We start from the raw sequence: 24,770 nt of genomic DNA, 5'->3' as shown, positions 1-24,770 counted from the left end.
TGTCTGGATCCTAAAAAAGAGGCTTTGGACCCTGAAAATGAGACTATGCAAACTAACCCTGAGCTTCTGCACCCTAAAAGTGAAGGTTTTGGAAACTAAAATGAGGCTTTGGAAGGCAAAACTAAGAGTTTGGAAAGTAAAAATAAGGGTTTGGACTGTATAAATTTGGATTTAGACTCTACAAATGAGGCTGTGGTCCTTCCGGATCAGACTTTGGGGCTTAAAAATGATGCTCTGGGCCCTTAAAATGAGTCTCTGAACCTTAAAGATGGAGCTTGGAACTAATAAATTAGGTTTTGTCCTCCATATATGTGGGCCTGGACCTTAAAAATGACTGTTTGCACCCCCAGAATTTAAATTTATGCTTTTTGCCCTAACATTGAGGCTTGCATTATAAAAATAAGGGTTGACACTTGAAAAACTCAGGGTTGAATTTTAAAAATGATGCTTTGTAACGCACAAAATCGTACTTGTTCACTGTAGCTATCTCCATGGCAGGTTAAATTTCTCGCCGTCTATTCTGTGTTTTAGTTTCCTTCTCAGGCAAACCATGGTGACAAACAGTACCCAAAAGGCTCTGGTGCTTCCAGACAGTGGCTTGATGGCTTGCGTAACCTACCTGTAGCCCCATCCCACGGAACGTAGGAATGGTGTTACAAGTAAATAAGGTAGCGTCCTGCTTTAGGAAGAAAGTGTGTTGGACTTGAAAGCCTTGGGTAGGACAGGAGGAGCATGTCTTCTTGGGTCAGTGATGAGCGTTGGCATGTACTGTGTGATCTAGAGTTGATGTCTGTCGCCACTTGAGCTCTAGAATTACTCTGAGACCCAGGAAGCTCCGGTTTCCTTAGGCTGTGACCTAAGGGAGTCGAGATAAAGACAGTTTAACAAGTGCAGGGAATAAAAAAGGAAGCCAACTGATGTGACAGCAACCACCGACCACCTCTCACCAGCAGGCAGATGCCCAGCCATCTTGGTGCAATGGCTGCCTTGGAAAGACTCCCCCAGTCCCGGTTTTCTTGCTGAGCGTGACACTACGTGGTGTGGATCCGTGGTACCCCTTCGGTCAGCTCGGGGCAGCTGTCTCTGCTGTGTCCCCTCCCAGCCAGCTCGCTGGGGCAGCAGAGTGAGAAACAGAGAAGACCTTGGTTCTGCATAAGCACTGCTCAGCAGTAGCTAAACATCGGTGTGCTGTCAATGCTGAAAACAGCACCGTGCAGGGTGCGATGACAGAAAAATTACCTGTATCCCAGCCAGGCCCGGTACAGAAACCCTTCTGTGCCCGCTCACGATTCTTATTCCTGTGAGAAACCCATGAAAAATAGGGCATTTGACTTATCGGGGAGAAATGTGAACACACTCCCGATCTCTGGCTGGCATCTCGCTTTACTTGCATGACCTAGAAGGTACGCGCAAGTCTACGCGGTTTCTTCGGCACCTTGGGAAAGGGCTCTCTTGCCTCGATTTCCAGGGAGAAACTCCCCAAAGCGGCACCACAGAGGTATTCCTAAACCTCGCTAACTGAGAGCCCCCAGCAGCAAATTCTGCTGACTAACACCGGGCCCGACTCACCCTCCCTAGGAGGAAAACCGTAGATTAAGGGACGCCTGGAAAATAGGACACGAAAAAGAAGTTCCAGGTGTTCAAAGCTACATTCACATTATTAGGTCAGCCCAACAGTATAAGAACACAAGGCTGCCAGATTAAACACAGAAATCACATCAGTTTTTCCCTCGTTGCGTGTTTCTGCCGTGCAGACCTCATCAAGGTCTGGCCCTGCCAGCTGGACGTCCCCAGCTCCCCGTCAGCCGTATGATGCAACAGCCCATACGACAGGCGCCCGGAGCTCTATGACGTCACTGGGCGTCTCCGTGACGAGCCGAGGCCTCTCCCCAAGGCCACCTGGCAGCCGAGACCACAACCTCTCCTGCGCGATCGCTGCCTGCCCTCGCTCTTGCCGTGCTCTGCGACCGAGAGCTGCAGCGGCCGACAAGCTCATCTGCACCCAGTCCGATGGCGAAGATAGAGAAAGGTGAAGCGTTGCTGCTCCTCCCGGGGAGGTTTCATGCCGGGTCTCCGCCAGGGAAGCCCCTCGGCAACTCTCCTGCTCTTATAGTAGGCTCGGTAGCTGCCTCCGATGTGGACGGAGCCTGGGTGGGCACCTGGAGACCTCATCGCCCACGCGGCCCCATCATGGCCCAGTTCACCAGCCCGGGACCCAAGTACTCAATCCCCGGGACAACAGGTAAAACCACTGTCGCAAGCGGGGTGCACCACATCCGCTGCCTCCAGGGGACAAGCAGCCACGGCTCCGTTCCCCCTTGCTCCAAGCCTCCATGCTCTCAGCTGCAGCAAGGACGCAGGCGGGCCAGAGGAAGGCTCAGGCTGCTCCGGGGAAAGCCCGGGAAAAGAGCTGCCGGACTCTGCTGAGCACAGAGGTGGCCGTAGCAGCACAGGAGGAAGCTTCTTCTCTGTCTTTGCTCCGAACTTGCTGCTCCCACCTCATCCTTTGCTTCTTCTCTTCTTCTTCTTCTCCTCTGCTCTCTTCTCCTCTTCTTCTCCTCCTTCTTCATCTTCTCCTATTCTACTTCATCTTCTCTTCCTATTCTTCTCCCCCATTTTCATCTTCTCTTCTTCTCCTTCAACACCACCTTCTCCTTCACCACCTTCTTCTCCTTCACTTTCTTCTTCTCCTCCCCCATAATAGCAGTAAGGTTTCAATTTCTTTCCCACTGGGCTGCGGGAAAGCAAAACGTGACAGAGGCGATCTTTACATTTCCTTTAAGTTAGCGTAGCAACGGTTTGGGGATTTAATACTTCATAACAATTGCATTTTGGTGGTATTCTGATTAATCGCACAGTGCCTACACTGTTCTTGCCGGAAGTCATTGTACCATTGTATTGGCCTGCCGGTATCATTCTTGGAGGACAAAAACCACACAGGAAGGGAAATTCTTGTGGCCGGCAACTCCAGCTACTCCACTTAGAAACTAGCTTTAAATATGGAGTTGCAGGCAGGTGTCCTTTCACAGGCTTTTCTTCCTAGGTTACCTGGTTCACAATCCCACCAAAACCAAAGCCCCTGCGTACACTTTCCAAAGGGCCAAAGCTCCCGGCACAGACAGTTGCTCTCCGGGCCCTCGGTACTACGTCCAGCCCTCCATCACCAGGAACGGGAAGTACGTGGCTCCGGCACAGCACATGGGCGGACTTCCCAAGATAACGACCGAGGTCACCCCTGGACCAAGTGAGTACCGTTTCTCCAGCACTTCTTCCAGGCGACACAAGCAGCACCGCCTGCCTTTTTGCCCTGTGCTACCGGGGCACAAAACCATCAGCTCGCGTCCCGAAGGAGCTTCAGAGGTTTCCAGGCAGAAGGCAAACGTGGCTGAGCACCTCCTCCTGACCTTTCCTCTTTGGCTTGAGGAAGAGAGCCCAGCTTCCCTGCTTTTCTCTGCTTCTCCCTAGGTGACTACTCCACCGACAAGGCCAACCAACACCTCTACAAATGCGCGCCGGCGCCGTCCATGGCCTTCCGGCACAAGGCCATCAAAACCAATGAAACTCCAGGTAAGGGAACTCGGGGAAATACACACGCTTGCAGCCCAGCCCGCGTGTCCTCCAGGGAAAACCTGCCGGGCAGCTTTTTTGACAGGCCTAGCGAAAAGCCTACACAGCAGGGCGCAAGAGTCTCTTGACGAGCTTGCTTGACGTCCCGGAGCACCAGCTTCTCCCATCCCACAAAAGAACCGGCAACTCGGGCTTGGAGCTGCCGACACACGCCACGTGTGACAAAAGACGGAGGCGTTGGGAGAGGGGCGAGACATCCTTCAAGCTCCTCGCAGCAGGCTTGGCAGGCTGCTTCTCTCCCACCCAGGCGCTGCTCCTCTCCCTGCCGGACTCACACACGCTCTCTTCCCATTCCCCTTCCAGGTCCTGGCACCTACACCCTGCCCAGGCTGGTGGGACCCAACACAGCCTACACCCACGCCAGCCCCTGCTACTCCATGAAAGGGAAGAGTAAGCACAACGGCTTTGCTGAAGACCTCGCCAAGGTGAGCTACGCTTCTCTGCTGTCTCGCAGCTGCTCTCCTCAGGGCCGGAGGGCTCTGACTCCTGCTGCAGCCTCTCTTCACGCCCACTTCCCTGCACCAGCAGCAAAACCCAAGGAGCCATGGGTCCCGTGGCTCTCCTGCTGCCAACAGCAACGCCGACACCCGCAGTCCCTCGCTTTCCAACACTAACAGTTTTGGTGGGGCAAAACTCATCGGCAGTAATGGGAATCTCCCTCTCCTCTGCGAAATCTGCCTCTGCAGGGGAACAGGAGGGGCCCTTGTTCCAATCGCTCCGTGCCTCTCACGCCACTTCTCTGGCCAGCCAGCTCAACTAGCGCAGCCCGCGTGGGCACCCGGCAAGAATCAACTTTTGTTGTTCTTGTTTGCTGCCTTTTGTACCCAACAACCTCCCTGCCTCTCTTACAGACGCCAGGTCCTGCTGCATTCCCCAAGGTGGAAGTGGACACCTACAGGAAAAGGGCTCCCGTGTACACGATGGGAAGCAAAAGTGGAATTGGAGGTGACAAAACAGTGAAGCCAGGACCGGCAGACTACTGCCTGGGAAAGGTAAGGCAGCCTGCCCAAATCTCCTCCCCTGCTTTGCAACAACCAGCCCTTAAGCATCTCCCCCTTCCAACGGGGCTTCTCAGAACTCCAGACCACCTTACTGGAGCGACAAACCGCAGGACAGCAGGCCTGCTCCCTTGCCTTGGCCCAAAGCCGAGCAGAGTGAGGCCAAAGAACACATCTTTGCCTCTGCACTAGCTCAGGTGCTCAATGGTGACACATGCTCGCACATTACAAGCTCTTCAGGAGGACACACTGCTGCAGAAGGCACAAGCAGAGCCAAGGGCAGACCCTTCTCACGCAGGGGGGATCAGCTGGGAGGGCAGGGGTGTCTAGCAAAGTCTGGGTGGAGCTAGAAGGGCTCTGGACTTGGAGCAAGTGCCAGTGCCAGCTCAGCTCCAGCCATGAGCTTGCCCTGCCAGACGGAGCGGGCACGTCGCTCCATTTTGCGTCAAACACAAGCTCTTTGCTTTGAGCGGCCTCCTGAAGACAATCGAGGGATGGATTTTACCTGCCCCTAAACTCTTTTTTTTTTCTCTTGCCTTTATATGCCTCTCCAAAAAGGGAGAAATGCCAATCAGTAACAGCAGCAGACCCTTAGAAATGTCCTGATCACACAGGAGGTTTCCATCAGGTGTGCCACTGGCACAGGGGGAGTTAGCTGAAAGTGCCCGGGCGCGCACACAGCAATGCACGGCAAACGGCAAATGCACGGCCATCAACTTGTTATGCCAGACGGCCTTCGCCGAAGACAAAAGTCTTCTTGCGAACAAGGCACCACGGTCACCTTTTTTTCTTCTCGCTTTTCCCCTTCCAGGTGACGCTGATCAAGCCCCAGGCCCCTGCTCCCACTTTTGGACTCCGCCATTCCCTCTACACAACCCCTCTACTATCTCTGCAATAAAACGACATACCCCCAAAGGTCTAGTCTGTTCACCTTCAGCTGTGGCGAGAGGGGGTGCGCGAGGGTGAGGACGATGGGCCGTCCCCATTTTGTGTCTATGCCTCAGCCAGACATTGCAAGATGAGGTCGAGGGGAGAGCAGCGAGATCAACAGCGCAAGCAAGGCAGAGGGCTCTGACAGCACCGTTTCACCTGACCGCAGCTAAATGCTGCCCCGTGAAAGCAGTCCGGCCCTTCCCCACACACTCTCACCCCACGGCCGAGCGTCCCGCAGGCACAGGCTTGCCCCCGAGGACACAGCCCACCTCGGCACCCCAATTTCAGTGCACGCGGGCGGCTTCTCTCCAGGGTGCAGCCAGAAACACAGCCGCTCGGCGTGACCTCTCGCCATGGGCTGAATAGCACAGGCGAGTCCCCAGAACGACGACAGTTGGGGAGAAGGAGTCCAACAGACATGATGACGGTTGCGTCCTCCGGGTCACCTTATAAAAGTGCACGTTCTTGCTCAGGGCCCAGGAAAGACTCCTGTGCTGCCCCACTTGCCAATGGCCAGAGGGAGGGGACAACTCAATCATCAATGGAGACAGAGTAAATGGAGCCGATGGAGGAGACAAAAATCGCAGAAGGAGGGGTGGAGGTTAGCGGGAGCACAGAAGACCATGCCTGACTGCAAGGAGGTGTTGGCCACCGTGGCCAGGAAAATGCCGATTCATGGCCCAGCTGCCGGCGGGATCTGGCCCTCGCCAGGGCTGCACGGTGCAGCAGCCTGCAGACGGGCACGTCGTGATGAGACGACGTCGGCGCCGGGAGTCAGCGCTCTGCTTCCATGAGAGAAGCCAAGCAGGAGAGTCGCAGGATGCGGCAGCAGACGACGACGGCTCCGTCCCCTCTGGGGAAGTTGGACAGAAGCCTGCGCAGGCTGGGAGAGCTGCAGCAGGTGTCCGGGGAGAGCAAGTGGCCCGGGAAGAGGGACGCAGCCGGGGTGCGGATCATCAGGGAGAGCAGCAAGAGAGGAACCTGCAGCCCAAGGTGACGGCTGCATCCCAGGAGCACGGCTGTTTGACGCAGCCCATGCCAAGGCATCCTGCCTGCTGGGGGGGTTCATAAGCGTGAGCAATACTCGCTCGCTCCATCAGACTGCACGGCATGGTGATGGTGACACAGCGATGGTGATGGTGACAGTGACACAGTGATGGTGACACGGCGACGGTGATAGTGACACAGTGATGGTGACACGGTGACACAGTAATGGTGACAAGGGGACTGTTGCGTTAAAGCGTAACAAAGTTTGGCAGAAAATAAACCCCCGTGCATTCCAGCTTGTCCTCAGATATCAGAGGGGCTGGGGGCGGCCAGGCTTAGATTCTGAGTGATGCCCAATTCAGCACTCTAAGTCCGGTCACGTTCGATTTATTGAACTATCACGATTACAGATGCACTAATAGTGCACTGTCCTTTCAATTTAGTCACGTTCAGCGAGCTATCACGGCTAGATTTTAATGAATAGTACAGTTTATTAAAGCAACAGGAGTACAGGTTCTTTTGGATTGCCGGTGATACGTACACTGTCTGCAAAGCACGTGCAAATAATAAGGCAGTCGACTACAAGGACACTAAATTATGGAAAAACTCTACAGAGAGTTTCCTGGGGAAGTACTCGGTATAATGAGGGTCCGAATCTCACCCAGTAGGCATCTCATTGGGGGGGTGGAGGGGAGAAGAGATGTTCAGCCCCTCGACTGATCCCAGAAGTCAGCGATGTCCTCCCGACTTGTCTACGATGGTATCTTCCCCAGCATTCCTCCTCTCTTAAGCCCTTTTATACTATTTTCTTATTTTTACGTGGAGCTTGAGTGACTCTAGTCATACATACCTTTATTATGATTGGTGTAAAATCTCCTCGCTTTACTTCTAAAGGTCTATGCTAGAGAAAATTCAGAGCGCATGCTCAGTGAGGGGTGGTTGCACCTTAGAGGCAGGTAGCTTTTGGGACAGAGGTGTGTTTTGCTATTATAATGAGATTATAATGAGCAAAGTTCCATGTCAGTACTCCAGAGCTGGGCACTTACAAATCAGAAGTAAGACAACAGCATTGACAGAACCCCATTGTTTCGCCTCCTTGCTGTAGTGGATTCAATGCAGGAACCTTCCATTCTTGTTCCTATGGTTCCAGTTCCCCATCCCTGCGGTGATTTCGCAGAGCCTGGCCGCGGTGTCTCTGCTCTGCTCCGCCCTCCGTGTTGTTTCTCAGAGTCAGCACATCAAGCTCCCCTCGTGTTGCTGCCATCTAAGGTTGCAGATTATGTTGCTTAGGGAATTATTATGGAACAGATTCCTTGCATATCCACTGTATTCCACCCTGGAGGTTCACCTTCCCTTAAGAGAGGCGGGGGGACATATCAGTAAGTCACCTCCAGCAATTCTTCCACACTGGGCTGGCATTCTTCTGAAGTTCCCTCATTCTCTTGGAATCGTTTCCTTGGTCGTCTTCATTCTGCTCGCATCTGCCAGTTTCAGCTAGTTCTGGGTTAGCAGCATTAGCTTTATCAAAAAGTGGACTCTCGCTCAGCTCTTGCAGCCTGAGGCTTCAACTCCTTTAGCTTCTAGTGCTAAGCCAGGCTATTCACCCTAACAATTCCCAGCACAGGTAACGGCAAGCTCTGCCGGAGCAACTCGGAGAGAACGGGGATGACTGCTCCCCAGGACAAGAAGGGAAATCCATCTCCTCTCTCCCCAGCTGCACCAGCTCTCTGCTGGCGTCATAATGCACTGTCCTGGTTTCAGCTGGGATGTAGTTAGCTGTCTTCCTAGTAGCTGGTACAGTGCTACGTTTTGAGTTCAGTATGTGAAGAATGTTGATAACACTGATGTTTTCAGTTGTTGCTCAGTAGTGTTTAGACTACAGTCAAGGATTTTTCAGCTTCTCATGCCCAGCCAGGGCACCTGACCCAAACTGGCCAACAGTGTATTCCATACCATGTGACGTCCCATCTAGTTTAGGAACTGGGAAGTGGGGGGGGCAGGGATTCGCCGCTTGGGGACTGGCTGGGTGTCGGTTGGCGGGTGGTGAGCAATTGCCCTGTGCATCATTTGTACATTTCAATCCGTTTATTACTACTGTTGTCATTTTATTAGTGTTATCATTATCATTATTAGTCTCTTCTTTTCTGTTCTATTAAATCGTTCTTATCTCAACCCAGGAGTTTTACTTCTTTTCCTGATTTTCTCCCCCATCCCACTGGATGGGGGGGGAGTGAGTGAGCGGCTGCGTGGTGCTTAGTTGCTGGCTGGGGTTAAACCACGACATGCACCTTCAAACGATGTGGGCTGATGTCACAGGGGGATGCCCCGCATCCCAGGGAGGTCTCCCCAGCGCTGCTGGCACTTCCCGGCGAGGCTTGGGCGCTGCTGGGCACTGCTCAGGGGCTCCCCACTGCTGCGCTTCGGAGCTGCTCCACAGCCAGGAGCGGGATCGGGAGGCAGCGGGGCTGCGCTGGGGGGACCCCGTTGTGACCGGCAGAGCAGCAGGGGCACGTCGGAGAGGAGTTCTGGGCGAGGAGCTGCGAAGAGCATCCCTTTCCCTGAGCGGAGGGCAAGCGGCAGGCGCGATGGAGGGCTGCTGCACCATGGCCATCAGCTTGGAGCTCAGCAGCTTGTTCCCCACGCTCCTGCAGCTCTCCACCAAGGGTAAGGGGTTTGGGAATTCCTTCCCGAGGGGTCGCACCGGGGCTGGCCTCTGGAAAAAGCTGCAGCTGCCGGGCTGTGGGGGTGACTGGACAGGGCTGGGGGCTGCTGCGAGAGCCCTGCCTGGGGGTCCCACTGGACTCGGGGGACGATGTGGCAACCAGGTCCTGGTGCTGCCCGGAGCCCCGAGGCTCCCATGGGAATGGCTCCGTCCCCTTGCGAGGGGGGCCATGCAGGGCCAGCTTTCCCTGGAAGCTGGCCCCTCGTGGGGTTCTGGCTCTGGGATGAAAAGGGCTTCTGCATCCCGGGGGCTGGGGGGGACAGCTACACCTCCCACAAGGCTCTCGCGAGCCGGCTGGAAATGCCTGTGCTGTAAATCAGCCCTTTCCCTTGAACAAAGTCTCCTTTGGGAGAACCTCTCGTCCTCCCCGTGGGACCCCCTTGTGCCACCAGGCTGGCAGATCACATCCTGGGCTCTGGGGTGCCAAGGCTTTCTGGGGGTTAGATGGCCACAGCCCCGGTCCTGAGCCCTTCCCACATCCCCATTTGTACCCCAGCCCTGCCCCGGGAGCAGAGTAAGGCTGGCAGTCGGAAATTGGGGCACAGCCCAGCTCCGCAGCCGTGGCCGCGTTTGCCTGGGCTGTTTGCGGACGCCGGCATCTGTCAACCCCTGGGCGAGGAGCTTGCCCAGAGGCTGTGAGCTGGCTGGCCCGGAGCCCAACACCTCTTTCCTTTGCTTTCCAGAGGTTGTGGCTATTTGGGATGCTGTGTCTGTGTACATCCTGGGACAGCTGAAGCAGGACAAGGTGGGCTGGCGTCTTGGTCCCCCTTTGCCCCGGAGGGCCTGGACCCCGGGAAGCGAGCCCTCCCTGAGCATCGTGGCGGCACACTGAGACAAGCCCATGTGCCCAGAGCTGCTTCTTGGTCAACCAGGAGAGAAACCAAGTCCAGATCTAGTCTGAGAAAGCATTCAGCACACGATAGGGCTTCACCCTTCGCTGTGGTCAGAGCGGAGAGGCCGAGCGGGGAGGCAGGTGATTATGCCGGTGCCATGCCAAGGATAATCCCTGGGAATCAGTCCCAGGGGTATTCCCTCCCTGTGCTGGAATTGCCTGGGATCTTCTCTAGCCAAGGGATGTTAGCGAATATTTTGAGGAGGGCAAGAAAACAAATGGAGAACACGGGCCTTTTCCTAAGCTTTCACTTTTCCCATCTCTGAAGTACTCGCTCATCAGCCTTTTTGTCTTTTTCCTGGGCAGGGTGTCCTGGTCGCAGGACTCGGGACCTTCGCTATGCTCCAAGAGCAATTCCAGGGCAAAGAAGAGGTGTATGTGGTTCGAAGACCCGTCTTCCGACTGGAGCTTGATGTGTTGTGTCTGCAGGAGCTCGCGTTCCCCACAGTAGTTATCCCTGGTAAGAAAGCAGCGGCCACCCTCCGCTTTCCCCCTCCATGTCTGGGGGGGGAATGTGTGCTCTCGGCTCTTTGGGAAGGGCTGGGAGAAGTAGAGAACTGCCTCCAAAGGTCAGGGGGTGGCTTGAGCTCCCCCAAAACTAACTGCTCCCCAAGGGCTGTTTCTGTGAGCACCCTTCCCTCTGGCATTTTGTTTTATGAATCTTATGTGGAAATTTGGCCTGCTGTGACAGTGACCACGTTCCTCCTCCTCGCAGGCAATGTCAAGATCAAGCCGCTGAACTACAAGCGGCTGTCGCAAGCCACCTCCTTCCCACAGCACGTGGTGAAGGACTGCGTGCAAGAGACCGTCCTCTTGTACTCTTCCCAACTGAAGAACGGGCAGCGCCTCTCCTTCGCCTTCAAGGACATTGGTGTTCTGTCCTGCAAAGACGACCTCCTGTGCATGCGGTTCTATTCTGACTGCGTCACAGGGCTGGAGAGGAAGGCCAGCCGGATTGCGCTGCTTCACACTGTAAGTTGCTCGAGGTTTTGAGGGCTGCTTCCGTGTCTTTGGGAAGCCTAAGGAAGGCTGAGCAACCCGGTCGCCGTTGGCCAGCCTGGACGTGGCAGGACAGTCAAACACCTTTCCCCGTGCTTGCCCCCGCTGACTTCTCCATTAGCAAAGAAAGTTTCTTCTGGGTCCTTGCCCTACAAAAAAGCCCAGCGGTGTTATTGCGCGGTCTCAGTGTTGGCTGTGCAGCTTCTCCAGAGCAGAGCAAGGGCTAACGCTGATGGAGGAGGATTTGGCAGAGAGGTTTGGAGAAGTGGCTTGCTTTTGGAGCGGGAGACAGGTCTGCTTCCTTTGGGAGCCAAGAGGAAACTGCCTTGGAAACCTTCTAACAGCTCTGTGTCGCTTTGCAGAGGCTGTGGATGCCAGGGGCAGCTGTCTCCAGTGGAGCGACCGCCTCTCAGGAGATGCAGGCTGCTCCTGCCCACGCGTTCCCGAGGTGAGTGCTTTTCCTCTGCAGCCCTTGACCGGCCAAGCGGGCGGCTTCCCAGCTCCTGCTCAGGAGCACGCGTTGTCAGGGCTTGACATTCGGCATCGAGTCAGGGATCAATTGTGAAGCAACTGGTTTCTGGGTAACTAATGCTGAGCTGGCACTATGCGTGTATTCTCCTGGAGTGACCCGGCATCGTGATCGTGTTTCTCACGCCCAGCCTGTTGTCATTGCCATCAGCGAGAACCAAATGCACATGGTGAGGCAGCGTCGGGCTGGGGGAGATTGCCACTAAAACCTGTGCAGGGCCACAAAGGAAAAGGGATGCGACGCCTCGCACGACAGTCGGGAGGATTAGTGCTGGCAAGCTGCAGAGGGTAGGAGGTCACTGTTCTTCAAGCCTGTGTCATCATTCGCGTTCCAGGTTTCAGTTCCTGGTGATCAGCAGATCGGCATCCAAGGCTTTCTCCGCCTGGCACAAGAAGGTTGCAGAAAAGCACAGCGTCAGAAGAGGTACGGGAAGGGGTCCCTGCTGTCCAGAGCCCGGTTCAAACGCACTCCCCACGGGGCTGCTCTGAAGAGCTTTCTCCTTTCCCAGGTACAGAGGGAAGCCAGGCGCCTGACAAGCTGCTGCAGAGGCGGATGAAGTATTCCCTCCCCGCGCTGCCAAACCAGGGGCCGGGCACCAGGCAGCAAGACACGGAGAAGAAGCCTTCTGCCAGGTGAGACCCTTGTGGGAAGGGATGAAAGGGACCCTTGCGCCCACGTAGGAGAGACGTCCCCTTTGGAGACTCCGGCTGTAGGGACTCGGGAAGGTCCCTAGCACGTGCCCCATGGTTTTTACGAGCTTGTTTGCCCTATCACAGGCCCCTTAGCGGGGAAGGCAGCGGAGGTTGAGCACACCCCACGTTACTTTGCTTGCTCCTACAGCAGACCTGAGGCGCAGTCCTCTCCCATCCATCTGATGGAGCTCAGGAAAGGCCCCCCCCTTGCCATGGGAAACGGTCCGACCTCCACCGCTTCTTCTGCCAGCCTGGGGAGCTTTGATACCAGACGGAGAGCATGGGGCACCCACCTGCCCCACGCTCATGCCGTCTCCTCCTGGTGTCTCTTTGCAGTCTGCTCCCACCATGTCCAGGCAGCTCCCCCAGGACGAAGGAGGCAAGCAGGCAGAAGCCAGCTCCTCCAGCCAGCCCCACCGCTGCGCTCCCGTCTTCTGAAGGCTGCAGGAGAGCGCTGCAGGTACGTGCTCTGCCTTGCTGTAACTAAAGTGCTGTTCGAGACTCGGCAAAAGCCTCTTTGTGCAGAGAGCCGTCCTGAAAGGGTTCCTTGGCGTGCATTCATCGTCACCTCCGTCAGGTCTTCTTCAGGAAAAGGAAGGTGCTGCACACCCTTCCCGCCTGCTGTTGCCCCCGGGTTGTCATGAAACGCTTTTTCTTCTGGCCAGGGGCTATGGAGAACGTACAAGTCCTTTCTAGGTCGTTGACAGTGGAGGTCTTTGGTCACTCCGCTGTGTTTGCCGTGAGTTGAGGAGCCTGGCGTGACTCCACGGCCCCCGATCTGTTAGGGGCAAAGCGCTGCCGACCGACCGGCTGAGGCAAGGGGCACCAACACGGGTCAGACCCGAAGGAAGCCCCGCCGGGAGCTGAGACTAATCCTGCCTGCTGCTGCGATTCTGTCCCCTCCAGGAGGTCTGGAAGCTGTCTGCAGAGTGGGAGCGAGTGAAGACCCGGTGGGAAGAGCGGCGACAGCAAGCAAAGGCAGAATGGGCGGCGTGGGAGGCCTGGTCTGCAGGGGAGGACCGACAACCGCCCCAGGTACGGGGCAGCAATTGACACCGCTGAGAGCAGCAGCGGCCCTCTCTGTCGGGGCGGCAGGTCTCTGGGGGGGTGGGAGCGGGACTGACACGCAGCTGCAGGGCAGGGGTTTGCCCGCTCATCCCCGTGAGGGAGAGATTGGCAGCAGGACCCGAGGGGCAAAAGCAGCCATCAGCCGTGATGACGGGCACGCTGGTGCTGAGCCTCCCGGCTCCCAGGTCCCGCTGCAGGCTCCTTTCGAGAGGTCCTCTGGGAAACGGCACCTCTGTTTGCCGTCTGGTTTGCTGAGAGCGTCTCCTCCTCGGCAGGTGCTCGGCACTGAAGGCATTCGGGCTCCCCACCCTCCAGCCCAGCCCAGGAGAAAGGAGGTCGGCGGGAGGTGGAGGAAGGCTGAAAACCCTCTCCCAGCAGAGGAGATGGCAGCAGCCGCCCAGCTGCAGAGACTCCAGCCTGAGTAAGTGTGCGCTGGCTCCGGCCGCAGCCCGGGGGCACTCGAGTGGCTGTGACCCCGCAGGGATGTCCGCGTCCCCCGTCCCTGCGTCCTGGGGTTGCGTAGGACACCTTCCGATGTCTCCTAACGCGGGGATGACCTGGGTTACCCCCGCAGCTAAGACCCAAAGCTCACCGCAGGGTGAAAGGCTGAGTACATGCGGCACCGGGTGGGTGCAGGGGCTGTGCGAGGGCAGAGGCAGACGGGGTCTCCGGCAGAGGCTGAGGGATGACGTTTCCCTGTTGTTGCAGCCACCTTTCCCCACGAGCGGCCCAGGTCCTCAGAAGGCTGGAGCCGCATCAGGAACGGAGGACCATCTTCAGGCACGTCACTGAGAACAAGCGGCGGAAGCTGGAGCAGCAGAGGCAGCTCCCCTGGTAACTATCTCCAAAGAGGGATGGTGCTTCTCCGGCTGCAAGGCCCGTCCCTCCACCGAGGGCAGCCCTGGGGGAAAGAGGGCATTTCTCTGACACCCCTGGTGAGACAGAAGCAGGTTCTGGAGGCTGCCTTTGGGCTGGACCTCCCTGGCAGCCAAGGGGGCTGCCTGGGCACCTAGAATTGGCTTTCCATGTGGGACGTGAAAGTCCTGGCTGAAGACAGAGGGATCCCTCTGATGGCTGCCTCTCCCCGTTCCAAACCAGAGAGCACGTCCTTCCCTCGCAGAGTCCTGCCCCAAGACACCTTGCCCCGAGGGGGACCCCTGTACGGGACCCCCAAGGTCTCTGCCCCACTTGACTCGGCCCCAGGCTCATCAGTTGCACCTGGGACCTTCTCAGGGCCTTGGGCATCAGGGGCCTCCCCCTCTTCATAGACAACTGGAGGCTTCGTCGCAAGCAGATCCCATCACCGCTGGCCTGAGCGACACCTGCAGGGTTTCTCTGCCACCTCCCTGTCCATAGGGTCACAGGCTTTCTTTCTTCCTCCCTAGCACGCGATGCTGGTACCGCAGCAGAGGAGAAGGTGCCGGAGGCGGCGGCTGTAGCAGTGGCTGTTAGCAAAAAGGGGCTGGGAGGCTTCTCAGCTTCTCAGATCCACCTAAAAATACAAAATAAAGGGCTCTGGGGCTGTTCCCAGCTGGACTGACTGGTCTGTGCCTGGTGATGGTCTAAAGGGGTTACACACCCCCCGTGCGTGATCCCAGAACGGCTCGTAGGGGCAGGAGGGAGTAAAGTCCATGCATACCCCACAGCGCAAACACGTGCAGCCCCTCTCCCGCACATCCCAACACGGAGGTAGCACGATGGAGGAGGCTCTCGCCCCCTTCCCGGGGAAACCAGCACAGCTGGTGCTTCCCTGAAGTGCCCGCACGCTCCCGCACGCAGCATGGAGAACCACTCGCAGGGCCAGAATCTGCGTGGGATTAGAGGGCTGTGACCATGCTGTGACCACGGAGGTGTGGTTGGGTAGATGGCACCGTGGGAGGGCTGCGGTGGAGGGATGCGGGCTCGTCGGGAAGGACCGGCCGGGAAGGCGAGGAGGTGGACTTGCCTCCTGCTTGGGGTGGGACAGGAGCCAGCCTGTGGGTCAGGGTCAGCAGACAGACCAAGGTGGCTGGAGTGTTAGCAGGGATCTTCTAGAGACCTCCTGTTCAGGAGGAAGAGGTAGCCGAAGTCTTCTTCAAACAAGTAAAGAAGGAAGCCTCACGTTCACAGGCCCTGGTCCTCATGGGGGACCTGAACCACCCTGGTACCTGCTGGAAGGATGGTCCAGCAGGGCTCAGGCAATCTAGGAGGCTTCTAGAGTGCAGTTCCTGGCATGTGATGGAGGAACCAAGAAGGAGATGGAGGAACCCAGAAGGAGAGGTGCTCTGCTGAACCTGGTGCTGGTGCTGGAGGAACCCAGAAGGAGATGGAGGAACCCAGAGGAGATGGAGGAACCCAGAAGGAGAGGTGCCCTGCTGGACCTGATGCTGGTGATGGAGGAACCCAGAAGGAGATGGAGGAACCCAGAAGGAGTTGGAGGAACCCAGAAGGAGAGGTGCTCTGCTGGACCTGATGCTGGTGATGGAGGAACCCAGAAGGAGATGGAGGAACCCAGAAGGAGAGGTGCTCTGCTGGACCTGGTGCTGGTGATGGAGGAACCCAGAAGGAGATGGAGGAACCCAGAAGGAGTTGGAGGAACCCAGAAGGAGAGGTGCTCTGCTGGACCTGGTGCTGGTGATGGAGGAACCCAGAAGGAGATGGAGGAACCCAGAAGGAGAGGTGCTCTGCTGGACCTGGCACTGGTGATGGAGGAACCCAGAAGGAGATGTGCTCTGCTGGACCTGGTGCTGGTGATGGAGGAACCCAGAAGGAGATGGAGGAACCCAGAAGGAGAGGTGCTCTGCTGGACCTGGCACTGGTGATGGAGGAATCCAGAAGGAGATGGAGGAACCCAGAAGATGGAGGAACCCAGAAGGAGATGGAGGAACCCAGAAGGAGAGGTGCTCTGCTGAACCTGGTGCTGGTGATTGAGGAACCCAGAAGGAGACGGAGGAACCCAATCAGAGATGGAGGAAGCCAGAGGAGAGGGAGGAACCCAGAAGGAGATGTGCTCTGCTGGACCTGGCGCTGGTGATTGAGGAACCCAGAGGAGATGGAGGAACCAAGGAGAGGTGCTCTGCTGGACCTGGTGCTGGTGATGGAGGAACCCAGAAGGAGATGGAGGAACCCAGAAGGAGAGGTGCTCTGCTGGACCTGGTGCTGGTGATGGAGGAACCCAGAAGGAGACGGAGGAACCCAGAAGGAGACGGAGGAACCCAGAAGATGGAGGAACCCAGAAGGAGATGGAGGAACCTAGAAGGAGAGGTGCTCTGCTAGACCTGGTGCTGGTGACAGAGGAACCGAGAAGGAGAGGGAGGAACCCAATCGGAGATGGAGGAACGCAGAGGAGAGGGAGGAACCCAGAAGGAAAGGTGCTCTGCTGGACCTGGCGCTGGTGATTGAGGAACCCAGAGGAGATGGAGGAACCCAGAAGGAGATGGAGGAACCCAGAAGGAGAGGGAGGAACCCAATCGGAGGTGGAGGAACCCAGAGGAGAGGGAGGAACCCAGAAGGAGAGGTGCTCTGCTGGACCTGGCGCTGGTGAACAAGGAGGAACTGGTTGGGGATGTGAAAGTCGGCAGCAGCCTTGGCTGCAGTGACCCTGAGGTGGCGGAGCTGAGGATGCCGAGGGGAGGGAGCAGGGCGAAAAGCCAAGGCCACAGCCCTGGCTTCCAGGAGAGCGGACCAGGCCCAGCCTTGGGAACCAGCTGGTGGCAACAAGGAGACCTAACAAGGCGGGGGAAGAGCGGGGTGGGGAAGGCACGGCCCTAGTTCTGGCTGGGCTCCGGGACAGCATTCCCAGAAAAAGTCACGGACATCCCTCCGTGGATCCATCCGTCCACCTTCGCCAGCGGCGGGGGCAGCTCTGTGAGGAGAGGCCTCAGCTGCCCCTGCCGGCCTGGCAACAGCTGCGCCATTGGCCACGGCTGAGCCAATCAGCGGAGCCGGAGGCGGGCTGTCAGTCACAGATAGAGGGGGCAGGAGGCTGAGCAGCCTGAGGAGAAATGGAGGAGAGATGGGGTGGGGGCAGCCGGGGAGAGGGAGAGGGAGAGGGAGAGGGAAAGGGAGAGGGAGAGGGAGAGGGAGAGGGAGAGGGAGAGGGATAAGACCAGGACCAGGGGCAGGGGCAGGGGCAGGTATCTCCCAGCATGGATGGGCTGGGGGGACCTGGATTCCTCACGGCCCACGGGCCCTTCCGTGGTCGCCCGCCCTGGGCCCGAGCGCTCAGCCCCAGGGACAACCCCACAACCAAGGTTGGAGCGGTTCCTGCGGCTGCCCCGAGGGTCGTCAGCCCTGAGCATCTGAGCTGGGGTGAGGTGGAAGAGACTGGAAAACAGCTGATGGAGAGGAGGCAGCAGGTACAGGGCCTGTGGCTCCTGGGATTAACTGAGACTGTTACCGTTAAGTCGGCCCTTCAGAAACTCTCTAAGGCTCAATTCTGGAGTTTTAGAAAGCAGGCGTTCTTTATTGCAGCGCTGGATGGATGGGAGGATCATTCTGCCTACCTGACAATTCCTGGTGCTGGAAGGTCAGTGCTGTATCCCCACCTCTGAGTGAGATGAAGGTGCTGATGCAGGGGCAAGACCGAGCTTTCTCAATGCCTGCCTCAGTGCTGGAGAGAGGACGGATGCCGTAGAGCACGTGTGGGTTTTTTGCTCTAAAGGGCATATGACGGGACTCAAGCCCTCGGTAACAGGTACTGCTCTGGCTCTCCTGAGCTCTGAGGAGCACGTTCCTGACCAGGTGTTTGCAGTCTCTCTTAAAAAGGATTTCTTGGCTTGTTCTGCAAGAAGGAAGCCTTCAGTTGGTGCAGCAGCAATCACGTTGGAGAACAGGACCCGGAGCTGGGGAACGGGGAAAGGCCTTTGGCTACTGTAGAAACATAAGCTGCAGAATTCTTCATGTCACAAAGACAGACGTGACACCGAAGTCAACTTTCCAAGAAAAGTAGCTTTGCCACTTTGCCCCAATTCTCACTAACCTGGGCAACGAGGATGGGAAATGGGTTACAGCCTTATCGAGAAGGAGGCAGAGTGGAAGCTGGGGCCGGGGCGCGTGATTTTGGGGGGCGAGCCGTGAGGGCCGTGCCAGCTGGGGGGGGCACAGCCCACATTGCCGGAGATGGGCAGTGGCGCCGACTGGGCCGTGCCGGGCCGGGCCACCCTCCCGGCGGCGGGGGCAGAGAGCCGAAGCCCACGGCCATGGCGCGGGGCAGCCGGCCAAGGCCAGCCCGCGAGGAGGGAGGTCTGGGGAAGGTGCTGCCAACCGCCAGGGAGAAGACAACGCTCTGGGCCCAGCCCCTAAGGCTGCCCCGCAAGAAAGGGAGAGGTGGAGGAGGAGGAGGAAGCTGACGAATGAGCGTGGAATGTCCCAGCACAGAGATTAACGGCCAACTTTATTGTACGGGTGGAGGGGGATCAGGACCAGTGCTCGGGGATGGCGCACGGCTGGTCCCGTGGCGGCGTCCGGGCCGGCTGTAGGGATGTTGGGCCCGGCGTTGCAAGCGGGAGCGGTCTCGCATCCGCGCGGGCCCAGGGGGGCTGGAGCTTCTGCTGCTCTCGAGCGCTGGGGAGCCGCAGGAGGACCCCGCTGGCAGCTGGCTGGCGGTGCTGGGGCTGCTGGTCTCGGGTGCTGGGGAGCTGTGGGACGGCCCCGGCGCCGCCTGGCTGGGGGTGCTGGTCTCAGCACTTGGTGCTGGCGCACAGCTCCTGTCACGGCGTCTTCTGGGCCGGCTGTAAGGGTGTTGGGCCCGGCGTTGCAAGCGGGAGATGTTTCGCACACAGTCGGGCCCAGGGGGGCTGGAGCGGCTGCTGCCCTCAAGCACTGCGGAGCCTTGGGACGGCCCTGATGCCGCATTGCCGGGGCTGCTGGTCTGCGGTGCCAGGGAGCCGTGGGGTGGCCCGAATGCCGCCTGCCTCCCAGTGCTGGGGCTGCTGGTTTCTGGTGGTGGGGAGCTGCAGGAGGACCCTGCTGTCAGCTGGCTGGTGGTGCTGGGGCTGCTGGTCTCGGGTGCCGGGGAGCTGTGGGACGGCCCCGGCGCCGCCTGGCCGGGGGTGCTGGTCTCAGCACTTGGTGCTGGCGCACGGCTTCTGTCACGGTGTCTTCTGGGCCGGCTGTAGGGGTGTTGGACCCGGCGTTGCAAGCGGGAGCAGTCTCGCATCCGCACGGGCCCAGGAGGGCTGGAGCTTCTGCTGCTCTCGAGCGCTGGGGAGCCGCAGGAGGACCCCGCTGGCAGCTGGCTGGCGGTGCTGGGGCTGCTGGTCTCGGGTGCCGGGGAGCTGTGGGACGGCCCCGGCGCCGCCTGGCTGGGGGTGCTGGTCTCAGCACTTGGTGCTGGCGCACGGCTCCTGTCATGGCATCTTCCGGGCCGGCTGTAGGGACGTTGGGCCCGGCGTTGCAAGCGGGAGCAGTCTCGCATCCGCACGGGCCCAGGGGGGCTGGAGCAGCTGCTGCCCTGAAGTGGCGGGGAGCCACAGGACCGCGATGCTGCCTGGCTGGCGGTGCTGGCGCTGCTGGTCTCCGGTTCCGGAGACCTGAGCGATTGCCCCGATCCTGCCTGGCTGGCAGTGCTGGGGCTGCTGGTCTCCGACGGTGGGGAGCCGCAGGAGGACCCTGATGGCAGCTGGCTGGTGGTGCTGGGGCTGCTGGTCTCCGGTTCCGGAGACCTGAGCGATTGCCGCGATCCTGCCTGGCTGGCAGTGCTGGGGCCGGCGAGCTCCGAGCTGGCACTGGAGGCTGTAAGGGAAGCAGGAAGGTCAAGGGCTCGGCCCCCAGGCCCGGGGCAGGATAGGCCAGAGCGGTGCCCCCAGCCCTCCTAGAGCAGAGAGGCTCTGCCAGGCCCACCCTGGGCTCCCGCTGCCAGGCCTTGCCTGGCCCCTGGCCCCAGCCCAGGGGCAGCCGGGTGCTTTGCCTCTTACCGGCGCCCAGGCCAGCACACGCGTCGCACTCCCAGCTGGCCGTGCTGCTCCTCAAGTCGGAGCAGCGTCTGTGGGTGCCCTCGGCAGCGCAGGAGCAGCACAGGAGCAGTTGCCAGGGCCTGGGGAAGCAAACGTGCTCATGGCTGTGAGGACAAAGTGACCGCAGCACGGGATTGTCCGGCCGAGCTCTCGGTCTCGGTCCTTGCGCCTCGAGCCCTTGGCGAGACAGGGTTCCCGTACAGAGCCCCGGGGTGCAGCTTTGGCAACTTACCCCTCTTGCTCTGCCTGCTCCCTGCCTCCGGGACAAAGGCACTCCCTGGCATCGCAGCGGCTGTGCCTCTCGCCTAGTTCTGCGTATGCACGCCTGTTCTCCCATGATGGCAGTCTGATGGAGAAAGGAAAACGGATGAGCCCCTGCTGCCCCGGCATAAGGGAGATGCAGGGCGTCCCTGCTCGCCCCCCCCCGCCCTGTTTCCAGCTCCTCCGTGAAGCTGAAGCCCAGACTCGCGGGACAGCGGAGGGCCAGGAAGGACAGCCCCTGGGGCGGCACAGCGCTTGCAGCCTCCTGTCTTGTGAGCCGGCCAGAAGGACACCAACCTGAAGGGGATTCGGATCCCCATGGTGAGCATTTCCGAGTGAAAGTGCTCCGTATCTCTACAGAGTGGGCACTGGAAGCAAATGCCGGCGCACATAGCCTGTCCCTGCAGGAGGAGAAACGTAAGCGGCACAAGTGAGGCCCTGGTGCTGCCGAGCGCCTGCCGTGCCCCGGGGGTGAGCAAATCCCGGGGGCGAGGGGACGGCTCCTACCTGGATGCAGCCCCTGTGGAACCAGGCGTGTTTGCACGCTGGGCACACCATGGTGCCGTAGGACTTTCTCTCCTCCACAAGGTCCAGGCAGATGAGGCAGATGGTGTTCTCCTCCGGAGCCGCCTCCACTGCCTGCTCTGGGCGGTGCTCCCAGCAGAAGGCCCTGGGGGCAAGAGGAAAGGGATGGGCGAGGTGAGAAGCGCTGGCTCCTTCCCCGGGTGGCGGCAAGGAGGGGAGACGAGGTGTGAAGGAGCCCCAGATCTTGTCTGGCTGTGGCTATGCCTGAGACTGGCTGTTCTGAAATGTCACTGCGGGTTCCTTCCCTGTTTGGCTGATGCTGGCAGGAAGAGGATTGAAAGCAAGCAGCCTCCCCTGTGGGGGCCAGCTGCCCTTACCTGTAGAGCCGAAAGAATTGGGTGACGCATCCACCCTCCACGGCACAGGGGAGATGGAAGCTGCGGTGGCAGCCTGTTTCCTGGCAGGAGATGGCGGCCCCGCTCTCGCCACAGACGAAGCAGTGCTGGAAAGAGCAGAGCAGCCCCCATCAGCGGCAGCCCCAGGGCCGCCGCGGCCAGCCCCACGCCTCCGGGCAGGGCGCAGGATGTGGCCGCTGCTGGGTCACACCCCGCAGATGCGCCTGTCGGACGAGGCTCCTGTGCTGGAGCCTCTGTGGAGCTGCTGGGAGCAAGACTCCTGCCCCAGAGCCGGCCGGAAGGGCTGGGATTTCTTTCTCGGATCCAGGCTAGGGTCCCGCAAACCTCTCCCGGCACAGATCTCCCCGGTCTTGTCAGGTGCTCACCTTCTGCGCTGCCTGCGCGATTGTACATCGAATATCCTCGGGGAGAAATCCCATGAGTCCTGCTTCCCTGCCCCCTCGCTGAAAAAGCCCGCTGGCAAAAAGCTGCAGCAGAGAAAAGAGGAGGAGCTGCTGAGGAGAGCGTGGCAGGGACTGCCTGTCGGCAAGCTGGAGGGAGCCCCGGCGTAACTCACCAGGCAAAACACGTGGGCACAGAGCCCTCGCTTCTCCAGTTTGGCCCCGCAGAGAGCCGGGTCAGCCTCTGCCCGGCGACACAGCAGGCATGCTGGAGGGGAGAGAGCAAACGCCACTGGGAATGAGCACCTCTGCGGGGCCGGGGGAAGCGTCCCTGAGGGATTGCCCCCAAGGGCCTGCTCTGCCCCTGCCGAGCTGGCTGACGGGCAGGGCTGGAGGCCTTGGAGAGGAAGGGGGCATTGCAGGCACGGGGGTCCCAGCAGGTGCCCACTGCCCAGCCTGGGCCCCGCTGGCTGAGGACAGGAGGGGCCCTGCCCCGGGGTGGTCGGGGAGCTCCTGCCTCCCCCTGCCACCGCTCTCGGCCCCACGCCGGCCGCCCCGACAAGCCCTCTGCTACGCCGCGGGAGGGCTACTTTGCTCTCACCCTGCTCCATCGAGTCGGGGGCCTTCTGCTTCCTTGCGGACATGGCGCACGTCAACGGTGAGCGTTTGGAGAGTCCCTGTCCCAGCAGCGCCGGGCGTCTCCTCCAAATGCTCCTCTGCTGACTCTGAGGGAGAAGCGGGGCGCGGGCGAGGGAGAAGCCAGAGGCGGGTGAGCTTGCAGCACAGGCCCAGCGCCCCGAGGCCTGGGGCCCCCCTCCTCCCTCGGCAGCCCCGCACCAGCCCCGTCCCTCCCCTGCCCTCTCCTCACCTCACCAGGTCGCACTGACGGGCGGCCTGTGCCCAGCGCTCCTTTTTGTGGGCTTGCCCCCGCGGGTCACAGTGGCCGCTGTGACATCAGCACCGCTGGCCCGCGTGCGCCCCGACTACGGGCAGGGACGCCCTCGGCCACCTGCCGCCCGCTCTGAGGCGGCCACCGCCTCACAGGGGTGGCTGCGAAGTGCCGAGGCGGGGGCCCGAGCCCTCGGCACCCACGTCACCGGGGCGTCACCGGGGCGGCTGAGGGAGCTGGGGCTGTTTAGTCTAGAGAAGAGGAGGCTGAGGGGAGACCTTGTCGCTCTCTACAGCTACCTGAAGGGGGGTTGTAGTGAGGTGGGTGCTGGTCTCTTCTGTCAGGTGGCCGGAGATAGGACGAGAGGCAATGGCCTCAAGTTGCGGCAAGGGAGATTTCGGTTAGATAGGCGCGTGATTTTGGGGGGCGAGCAGTGAGGGCCTGTCACGACCCAGACTGGACAGACCAGGGAGTCGTGTTTAATTTGAAATTCTCTCGGGCTAAATTAAGGCGAAGCAACACCAAACGATCGGTTAAAGATTTTATTCATGACAGAAGCCAACTGAACTGGGGAGGCGTGGTAGTAGGTGGCAGGGTTTCTCACAACAGGAACTGGCATAAGACTACTTCTGTAAACCGTGTAACCATATACGTCAATTGAGGGAATAAGGAGATCCCTGCCGTTGAGTCAGGAGGTTCAGAGCAGACCCCCTTGCTTTCCAGACTCCTCCTCAGAGAAGGGTCTAGGGGCGGCTGCATCTACTCTTAGTCTCAGACTTGGTCAACGGTTTCTATCTTGAAACGGATGAGGTGTAGGGACTTTGGCAAAGGAAAAGGAAAGAGAGAAGAAGACAGAGAGAGAAAAAGGAAGAGAGAAAGATTTCACCGGTCCTGGGTCTGTCCAGCGTTGGTTCAGTCAGCCGAGGTGTCTGGTCAGCCGAGGGGTCCAGTCCTGGTGGGCTTGTCCGGTGGACAAGTTTCCTCTTGTCCTATCGCAAGTTACTTGATGGAAGAGACCAGCACCCACCTCACTACAACCTCCTTTCAGGTAGTTGTAGAGAGCGATAAGGTCTCCCCTCAGCCTCCTTTTCTCCAGACTAAACAGCCCCAGCTCCCTCAGCCGCTCCTCGTAAGACTTGTGCTCCAGGCCCCTCACCAGCTTGGTTGCCCTTCTCTGGACACGCTCCAGCATCTCCATGTCTTTCCTGTAGTGAGGGGCCCAAAACTGAACACAGGACTCGAGGTGCGGCCTCACCAGTGCCGAGTACAGGGGAACAATCACCTCCCTGCTCATGCTGACCACACTATTTCTGATACAAGCCAGGATGCCGTTGGCCTTCTTGGCCACCTGGGCACACTGCTGGCTCGTATTCAGCCGGCTGTCAACCAGCAGCCCCAGGTCTTCTTCTGCCGGACAGCTTTCCAGCCACTCTTCCCCAAGCCTGTAGCGCTGCGTGGGGTTGTTGTGACCAAAGCGCAGGACCCGGCACTTGGCCTCGTTGAACCTCGTACAATTGGCCTCGGCCCATCGATCCAGCCTGTCCAGATCTCTCTGTAGAGCCTTCCTACCCTCAGGCAGACCAACCCTCCCTCCCAACTCGGTGTCGTCGGCAAACTTGCTGAGGGTGCACTCCATCCCCTCATGCAGATCGTTGATAAAGATATTAAACAGAAGCGGCCGCAGTACTGAGCCCTGGGGAACACCACATGCGACCCACATTTTCTCCTGCCTCCAGGGTTTGTCAGCTTTCTGTCAGCCACAGCTTTGCCGGATTCCCACTCGAGGTGACTGGAGGCAGTTTTGCTCCTGCCCCACTTGGCTTATGTAGTTTTGGGCTGTCCCCACTCGGGACATCTGGTATAACCCCTTGTTCCCACTCAAAACATAGCCCCGTGCCAGCTACCGTGAAGAAAATT

At 59.1% G+C, this 24,770-nt stretch overlaps 2 protein-coding genes and 1 non-coding gene across 4 annotated transcripts; all 3 read left to right on the top strand.

Moving 5' to 3' along the window:
- Positions 1-743: 743 nt before the first annotated feature.
- On the top strand, positions 744-828 carry LOC138681857 (small nucleolar RNA SNORD45). The gene has a single exon (XR_011322057.1). It is a non-coding gene; the product is annotated as a small nucleolar RNA SNORD45 (small nucleolar RNA).
- Positions 829-1,444: 616 nt separating this feature from the next.
- LOC138681807 (ciliary microtubule associated protein 1A-like) lies at positions 1,445-5,531 on the top strand. Of its 2 annotated transcripts, XM_069769725.1 has the most exons (6): positions 1,445-2,242; positions 3,044-3,244; positions 3,466-3,567; positions 3,931-4,052; positions 4,479-4,619; positions 5,437-5,531. In XM_069769725.1, exons 1-6 carry the CDS (start codon positions 2,011-2,013, stop codon positions 5,521-5,523), a joined length of 885 nt encoding a protein of 294 aa, XP_069625826.1. In that variant the 5' UTR covers positions 1,445-2,010; the 3' UTR covers positions 5,524-5,531. The 2 variants fall into 2 exon arrangements, with proteins under 2 accessions (XP_069625826.1, XP_069625825.1); XM_069769724.1 differs by lacking the exon at positions 5,437-5,531 and having other exon boundaries at positions 4,479-4,922.
- A 3,304-nt stretch (positions 5,532-8,835) lies between these two features.
- LOC138681806 (uncharacterized) lies at positions 8,836-14,988 on the top strand. Its single transcript, XM_069769723.1, has 12 exons — positions 8,836-9,209; positions 9,951-10,012; positions 10,466-10,619; positions 10,875-11,131; positions 11,521-11,606; positions 12,022-12,110; positions 12,196-12,319; positions 12,716-12,839; positions 13,286-13,414; positions 13,723-13,868; positions 14,156-14,281; positions 14,833-14,988. The coding sequence occupies exons 1-12, from the start codon at positions 8,843-8,845 to the stop codon at positions 14,897-14,899; spliced, it is 1,731 nt and encodes a 576-aa protein (XP_069625824.1). The 5' UTR covers positions 8,836-8,842; the 3' UTR covers positions 14,900-14,988.
- The last annotated feature ends 9,782 nt before the right edge of the window (positions 14,989-24,770 follow it).

This window comes from Haliaeetus albicilla, chromosome 24 (assembly GCF_947461875.1).
Source record: "Haliaeetus albicilla chromosome 24, bHalAlb1.1, whole genome shotgun sequence".
NCBI classification, from domain to species: Eukaryota; Metazoa; Chordata; class Aves; order Accipitriformes; family Accipitridae; genus Haliaeetus; species Haliaeetus albicilla.
Note: the sequence above shows the minus strand (reverse complement) of the source record. Positions and strands in the feature narration are given on the sequence as shown.